Raw genomic sequence first — 8403 nt, forward strand, 5'->3', positions numbered from 1 at the left:
GGGTCCCGTATGGGACAGGGGAGGTGACACCGGGTCCCGTATGGGACAGGGGAGGTGACACCGGGTCCCGTATGGGACAGGAGAGGTGACACCGGGTCCCGTATGGGACAGGGGAGGTGACACCGGGTCCCGTATGGGACAGGGGAGGTGACACCGGGTCCCGTATGGGACAGGGGAGGTGACACCGGGTCCCGTATGGGACAAGGAGGTGACACCGGGTCCCGTATGGGACAGGGGAGGTGACACCGGGTCCCGTATGGGACAGGGGAGGTGACACCGGGTCCCGTATGGGACAGGAGAGGTGACACCGGGTCCCGTATGGGACAGGAGAGGTGACACCGGGTCCCGTATGGGACAGGGGAGGTGACACCGGGTCCCGTATGGGACAGGAGAGGTGACACCGGGTCCTGTATGGGACAGGAGAGGTGACACCGGGTCCTGTATGGGACAGGGGAGGTGACACCGGGTCCTGTATGGGACAGGGGAGGTGGCAGCGGTCCCGCAGGGGCCCGGGGCAGGCGCTGTGGCTGCGGGCACTCACATTCACGCTGGGGTGGTAGAGCAGGAGCCCGTTGCTGCTCAGGGTCACGTATTTCTTCTTCCACTCCTTGTTGAGGGAGTTGCCGCTGCGCTTCAGCAGGAAGCTCTGGGCAGGGACAGGGACAGGGACAGCGCTGGCACCGGGGGGGGGACATCGCCGCTTCCCCCCGCGGCCAAAACCCACCTGCTTGATGGGCACCGGCACCGAGCGGGCGGTGCTGGGGCCCTCCAGGCTCCGCTTGTCCGTGTCGCTACCGCGGCGAGTCTGTGGGGACAGGGGTGGGGATGGGGACAGGGGTGGGGATGGGGACAGGGACAGGAGACAGAACAGGTACAAGGAGAGGGATGGGGATGGGACAAGGACAGGGACAGAGAACGGGGACCGGGACAGGGACAGAGGATGGGGACAGGGGAATTGAACACATAAGGCCAGGGCACCCACCCCCGGTGGCACTGGGGTACCCAAATGCCTCCCTGTGCCACGCTGGGAAAATATGGGCGCCACATGTCCCCTGATGCCACCACCCATTCAAAGGCACACCATGGATGCCACATGCCCCCTGTGCTGCCAGAGCACCACGGTGAGGCACCCTAGATCCACGTGCCCCCCTGTGCCACCACCCTGCCAAAAGGACACTATGGTGGCTATATGTCCCTTGTTGCCACCACCCTCCCAAGGGGACACTGAGGGGACCAAACGTCCCTGCTGGTGCCGCGGTCACTCACGGCGAAGAGGCTGGTGCGGCGCTTGGCCCCGCGGTGCAGGGAGCTGGGGGTGCCGGGGACCACGGGGGTGTCGCTGCGCAGGTCCCGGTGGGTGACGTTGGGGGTGGAGGGCAGCGAGGACGAGTAATCACTGGTGTGGCCATTGCTGGTCTGGGGGCACAGTGGGGTCAGAGCCACCACCGGAGCCCCATGGCCAGGGGTGGGTAATGGGGGGTACCTGGCCAGGGTGGGAGCCCCCGAGTGGGGTGGAGGCAGCTGAGTGGCTGGGAGAGCTGGGCAGGGACTTGCAGGAGGCCACAAGCTGCTGCTGCTTCCTCAGCGCCACCACCTTCTGTGCCACTGCTCCAAGAGCCTCGTGTCAGGTGGGATGTGGGACATGGGACATGGCACCGAGACCCCAGCCACCACCATGGTCCCATCCCACCTCCACCACCACCATGGTCCCATCAAACCTCCATCACCACCATGGTCCCATCCCACCTCCATCACCACCATGGTCCCATCCCACCTCCATCACCACCATGGTCCCATCCCACCTCCACCACCACCATGGTCCCATCAAACCTCCACCACCACCATGGTCCCATCAAACCTCCACCACCACCATGGTCCCATCACACCTCCATCACCAGCCATGGTCCCATCCCACCTCCATCACCACCATGGTGCCATCACACCTCCATCACTGCTATGGTCCCATCACACCTCCACTCAACTATGGTCCCCATTCCACCTCCATCACCAGCCATGGTCCCGTCACACCTCCATCACCAGGCATGGTCCCATCCCCCCTCCACTGCAGCCATGGTCCCCATCCCACCTCCATCACCACCATGGTCCCATCCCACCTCCCTCCACCGCCCCCGTCCCCCCGGCACACTGGGCACCCACCCTCGGTGAAGACCCTGTCCACGTTGAGGCCGTACGTGGCGCAGGTCTCGTAGTAGAGGCAGCGCCTCATGTCCCCGCAGAGCGCGCGGGCGCGGGCGTCCTCCACCACGCGTGGGCTGGAGGAGCTGATCTTGTCTGTGGGGAGCAGCGGTGAGGGGGGGTTGTCCCCTCCCCATGCCGGCCCCATGGGGGTCCCCCCCCGGCTCACCCTGGGTGCCCACCAGCGCCAGGGCCACCTCAGCGGCGCCCCGGTGGGTGACGAGCAGCTCGTGGAGCTTCACCACCTCCTGGAAGCTGCCTTCGCTCTCCAGGCTGAACACGAAGATGACGGCGTCGGCCCAGCTGGCAAACTGGGGAGGGGGGGACACGAAGAGGGGGTCAGAGCCCGGCCCCGCTGCTGGACCCCCCGGCCCGGCCCACACCCACCTCTGGGTCCGGGGCTCCTCCTTCCTCCCGGATGAGCAGGAGGTGGCTCTGGCCATCAACTGTCACCTCACGCTTGAACTGGCCACCTGAGGCAGGGAGAAAGCAGGGACCCCACGCTGAGCTGCACCCATGGCCTGAGGCCCAATGGGCTGGAGCACCCCACGGCCATGAGCACCCCATGGCCACGAGCACCCCACAGCCATGAGCACCCTATGGCCATGAGCAGCCCACGGCCATGAGCACCCTATGGCCATGAGCAGCCCACGGCCATGAGCACCCGATGGCCATGAGCACCCCAGGGCCTTGAGCACCCAGTGAACATGAGCACTCCATGGCCTTGAATACCCCATGGGCTGGAGAACCCCATGGCTCTGAGCACCCGATAGCCATGAACACCCCACAGCCTTGAGCAACTCAACGGCCATGAGCACTGCACGGGTTGGAGCACTTCATAGCCTTAAGCATTCCATGGCCTTGAGTACCCCATGGCCATGCCCAACAGTATGGCTTTGACTGTCCTCTTGTCCATACTCAGAACCATAGCCTTGTCCATCCCATAGTCATGGACTAAGTTCAGGCCATGGTCATGCCCAACCCTGTGACCATGCTCAGCTCCATGATCGTAGTCCATCCCTACGGCCTTGTACATCCCATGGCCAAGCTCAAGCTCATGATCATGCTCAGCTCTACTAGGACCATGTCCATCCCCATGGCCATGTCCATCCTCACAGCCATGTCCAGCACCACAGCCATTGCTGTGTCCACCCCCATGGCCATGTCCACCCCCATGGCCATGTCCGTCCCCATGGCCATGTCCATCCCCACGGCCACTCACTCTCGGTGGGCTCCAGGCCCACATAGGAGCCGGTGAGGAAGCGATGGACAAGTGCAGACTTCCCACTCCTGCTGCTGCCCAGGACACCCTGGGGACAGAGCAGAGGAGGTGTCAGGGTGCTCATGGGGACAGGGACACAGGGACACGGGGACAGGGACATGGGGACAGGAGCATGGGGACACAGAGACAAAGGGACATGGGGACAGGGCATGGGGACATGGTACCCACCAAGCGGATCTCAGGGATGGAGCGACCCAGGGTCCATTCCTGGCTGTTGACCAGAGCCTCTGTGGGGCAGGAGAAGGGTGGGACGGTGCCACCAGCCCCAGGCCGGGCCAGGCCACCCCCCACCCGCGCCGCGGCACCGGCAGCAGCCGTGGGCAGCACCCGCCGTCACCAGGCAACGCACCGGGGGCGGCGGAGACGTGACGTGATGTGCGGGGACAGGGACATGGAGCCCGGCACGGGATGGGGATGGGGATGGGAATGGGGTGGGAATGGGGGTGAAGCGTGTCAGGAGGACATGGCCTGGCACAGGGAGATGATGGGCACCAGGACACGATGAGCACCAGGATGTGTCGTACCATGAGGACACAACAGGCACCAGGACGCAATGTGGCACCAGTACGTGGCCTGGCACAGGATGTTGATGGGTGCCAAGCGGCAACACAGCATGAGGGCGCAGAACCAGGACATGATGGGCACCAGGACACGATGGCACAACGATGTGGTGTGGCAAGAAAACATAGCGTGGCATGAGGACCCAATGGGCATCAGGACACGATGGCACCAAGATGCAGCATGGCACGAGGGCACAATGGGTTTCAGGCCACGACGGGCACCGGGACACGGTGCTGCACGTGACGGGCACGAGGACGTGACGGCTGCGGCGCACATGACGACATGGGAGGCACGAGGCCGTGGCGTGACACGGGGACACGAGGAGCACGAGGAATCGGCACCCGCTGGGCACGAGGATGCACCCAGCCCCGCGCACGAGGACATGGCGCGAGGACACAGCGTGACACGAGCATGCGGCGGCGCACGAGGATGTTCCCTGTGTCCCCCCCCAGCCCCTGGGCGCCATCAGAAGGGAAACTGAGGCCGGGCAAAGGCAGAAGGTGCCTTCCTTTCCTGTGCCTCAGTTTCCCCGGTACAGGCAGGGTCAACCTGCTCCTGTCCCGCCATGCACCCCATGGCACCAGGGGGACAGACGGACACAGGCAGAGGATGGATGGACATGCGATAGGTGTCACAGATGGCGGGGAGATGGACGGACGGATGCCAGCACAGGAGGACGCATGAGGATTGAGCCCCACAGAGCCACCACAGTGGGGAAACTGAGGCACAAGGGCCCCATGGCACCTGAGGCCGCTTAGGGGTGGCCTTGACTTGCTGTGTCCCCAGCCCTCAGCCATGGGGCGCAGACGGGTCCCAGCCCCGTACAATCCCCCTCCCATCCCCACAACCCCTCCTCAGCCCCATTGCACCCATTCCCACCCCACCCAGCTCCCACAGGGACACCGAGGTGCTGCCCCACAGCCCACGGCAGGGCCGGCCCATGGGATCCGCACACCCCTCCCCATCGCACGGCGCTCACCGGGGGCCGCGGGGAAACTGAGGCACGTCCCGGACCGCCCGGTACTCACGGGGGGGGGCCCAGGGGGGCGCGGGGGGGGGCGCGGGGCTCTTGGCGAAGATGCCGCTGATGAACTTGAGCATCTTGCGGTCGCGGGTGGAGGCTCGGCCGCCTTCGCGCCCCCGTTTGAGCCCCGTCTCGGTACCGGCGGCACCGGGGGCCGCAGCGGGAGCCGGGACCGGAGTCAGCCCCCCCGCTACCGGGGGCAGGTCGCTGTAATCCAGGGTCTTGCTTTTGCCTTTGTGAGGGGAGAAGCGACCCCGTCCCGGCGGCCTCGGCCCCGCCTCAGGTCCCGCTTTGCCCCCCGCGGCTTTGGGCCGCCCCTTGCCCTCGCCCTCGGGCCACGAGAGGCGGCTGCCCCCGGCCCCGCTCGCGGTCGCCTTCAGGGGCCCTTTGGTCGCCTTCAGAGGCTCCCCGGGGGTCGCCACTTTGAACGGCTTCGTCCCGGTCAAGCGGAGCCGGCGGGGCCCGGCCGAGGGGTGCGGGGAGGACACGGGGTGCGGGGGGGGTTTGGCCAGCTCCGGGGTCACCTCGGGGCACCCCCACGTTGCCTGGGCCAGCAGCGGGGGCCGCGGGGTCGCCAGGGCCGGGGGGGGCCGCCCCCGCTCCCCTGTGGCCTCCAAGGTGCCCTTGGACCCCCCTCGCGGGGTGAGGTCTGGTTTTGGGGGTACAGCGGGGGGCAGGGAGGCCGCGGGGGGTTTTGGGGGTACGGCGGGGGGCGGCGGGAGCGCAGTCGGGTCCGGTTTGGGAGGGACAAGCGGGGGTTGGGGGGGGGGAAGAGACGCCGGGTCGGGTTTGGGGGGTACAACCGGAGGGGGGGGCAGCAGGGTCGGGTCGGGTTTTGGGGGTACAACGGGGGGGGTGGAGGTGGGAGAACGGGGCCGGCGGGAGGCGGCGGCGGCGGCGGGGCGGGGAGGGGGGGCCGAGGCCTCGGTGGTGGGCACCGGGCCCGGGCTGGGGGTGCGGGGGCTGCCGGGGGGGGCCGCAGCGTCGGGGGGGCCGGTTGTACTTATCCAAAGAGCGTCCTGGCGCTGGAAGAGCCGCTCGGGCCGCTTCGTTCTGCCGCCGCCACCGGGATCCTCGGGGCGGGCGGCATCAACCGGCCTCCCCCCGGGGCGGGGGGACCCATCGCTGCCCCCCCCCGCCGCCGCCGCCGCCGGCTCCGGTTCTCCCGGCGCTGCCGCCACCGACTCGAGCTTGACGAGGGTGAGGGAGATGAGGAAGGTTGTGCGGCGCTGGAGGCCGCTGGTCCTGCTCATGGGTGCGGGCAGGGACACCCCCCCCCGGCCCGGGCAGGCGGCGAAGCCCCCCCCTCGCTGTCCCTGTCCCCGTCGCTGTGTATCCGCGTCCCCCCCCCCGTTCCCGGTGTTCCCGGTTCGCTGGAGGATGCTCGGCGCCGTCCCCACCCCCGGCCCTGCCTCCCCGAAGCCTTTCCCCGCTCCTCGCCCGCCCCCGGAGGGGTTGGAACCGACACCGCCCCCCCCCACCGAACAAACCCCCCCCCATAACAACCCCCCCACCCAACAGAGCAAACCCCTCCCGGAGCGAGCAACCCTCTCCCCTGGTTAAAGACCCGGGGGCACCGTGGGGGGCCCCCCCCAAGCATGGGGGCGGATGTGGGGGTCCGGGGGGGGGGAGTTATAGGGTGGGGGGAATCTGTTGGGATGGGGGTGGGGGGGAGAGGGGGCATCGAGGGGCACGGGGGGTTATGGGAGGTGTGTGTGGGGGTGATGGGGAGGTATGGGGGGGCTATAGGGGAGTTGTGGTGCGATTATGGGGGCTATGGGGGGGGGGCTATGGAGCGATTATGGGGGGACTATGGAGGTGTTGTGGGGTCCCTGTTTGGGGGGTCCCGTGGGGGTCCCCACAACACGATCCCGGCCGCAGCCTCCCTTTTCCCGTCATGTTTTTAGCATCAACCTCCCTCTCCCCACTCCCGCATCCCGTTATCCCGTTGCCGTGGCAGCGGCGGGGCCAGGGATGGAGCCCTACGGGCGGTCCCCAGCGGTTCCCCCCCCATCCCGGTCTATGTTCCCCCCCCCCCGGGGGTGCTGAGTTTCGGGGATCGTTCCCCCCCCCCCCCCCCTCCGCTGCCTTCCCTCCCCCCTTGTTACTGCCACATTCCCGCTGCTCGTGACAGAACCGGGAGCGTCGCCCCAGCAACGCGCCCACGGCACCACCGGGATGGATGGATGAGGGGGGGGCACTCCTTGATCCCCCTCCTTGTCCCTCCCTGTCACTAGGGGGGTGACACGTGATCCCCTCACAGCCACCCCCATAGTGCCAGTGTTGCCCCCCTCCCATTCCCAGTCCATTCCAGTCCCTCCCAGTGCCCCCCTGCAGTATTCAGGAGACAGGCTGGGTGCCCCCCCATCACCCATGGGTGGCTCTTGTGTGTCTCCCCCCAACTATGGGGGCGTCACGGCGAGTCTGACACCACCACCCCCCCCCAAACCAGTCACATCCCCATCGACATCCCCAGGTCCTGCTGCCCCTGTTGCTGCCCTGCTGCCCCGTTGGGGCTGAGGGGGAGGTCAGAAGCACCCACAGCAGGTGACAGCTGGGCCCTGCGGTGGGGGTGCTGGGGTGGGGGGGTCTCTGTGCCCCCCTATCCGTGGGTACCACTTTCTGGGTGCTTAGCAACGAGGCATACCCCTGCTTCTTGTTGCCATGGCAACAGTGCTGGGGAGATGCCAGCACACACGGGGGGGGGGGGGGGGGCGTGCAGGGATGCAGAGGGGGGACACAGGGATGTGGAGTGGGGGCACAAGGATGGGGGGCACAAGAACTGGGGGACACGGGGATGAGGGCACACAGATGTGTGTGTTCGGGGTGGAACCAGCACCCAAGTCCCTGGGGACACCATCCCATTGGACACCCACCAATGGGGACCATGGGATGGGAGAGCATCCCCCCACCCACAGCACCTCCATGGGGCCCTCCAGAATCAGGGCCCTCCCCACATCCCCCCCCCGGGTGCTGCCCCCCGAGTTGAGGAAACGGCCCCAACGTCACCGACCGCAGCCCCGGACTGAGGCACCGGAAACCAGCAAGGGACCCCCAAACCCACTCTCCCCAGCTCTGACCCCTTCAACATGTCCCCAAGTGGGTCCTGGGGGGTACTGGGGATCCCCAGCCCTGGGCAGCGTCAAGGGAGGGAACCAGGACCCCACAGTTTGTGAGGGCCCTGAGGGGAGTTGGGGGTCACAGGGACCCCCCTGTGTGCATGGATACCTGCCCAGGGTTCGGTGTGGGGCAGGGAGGACCGGTGTCATGAGCTGTCCGGATGCCCATCATCCAGCCACCATCCTCCTGCCCACCCAGCATCATCCATTCCTCTGTCCTT

The 8403-nt window shown here is 67.4% G+C and overlaps 1 protein-coding gene across 1 annotated transcript; it reads right to left on the reverse strand.

The window, feature by feature from the left end:
• Nucleotides 1-541: 541 nt before the first annotated feature.
• LOC130608460 (arf-GAP with GTPase, ANK repeat and PH domain-containing protein 2-like) lies at nt 542-6529 on the reverse strand (the record flags this gene model as incomplete). Its single annotated transcript, XM_057426345.1, has 10 exons — nt 5068-6529; nt 3647-3705; nt 3419-3506; nt 2584-2669; nt 2366-2507; nt 2158-2292; nt 1484-1605; nt 1267-1416; nt 725-805; nt 542-646 (listed from the first exon to the last, which is right to left on the reverse strand). Coding segments are annotated over exons 1-10 (2217 nt in total), but the record flags the coding sequence as incomplete, so codon positions are not given.
• Between the last annotated feature and the right edge of the window lie 1874 nt (nt 6530-8403).

This window comes from Pezoporus wallicus, unplaced genomic scaffold, assembly GCF_028554395.1.
Source record: "Pezoporus wallicus isolate ANWC-B61680 ecotype Strahan unplaced genomic scaffold, APGP_CSIRO_Pwel_v1 contig_14267, whole genome shotgun sequence".
NCBI lineage: Eukaryota > Metazoa > Chordata > Aves > Psittaciformes > Psittacidae > Pezoporus > Pezoporus wallicus.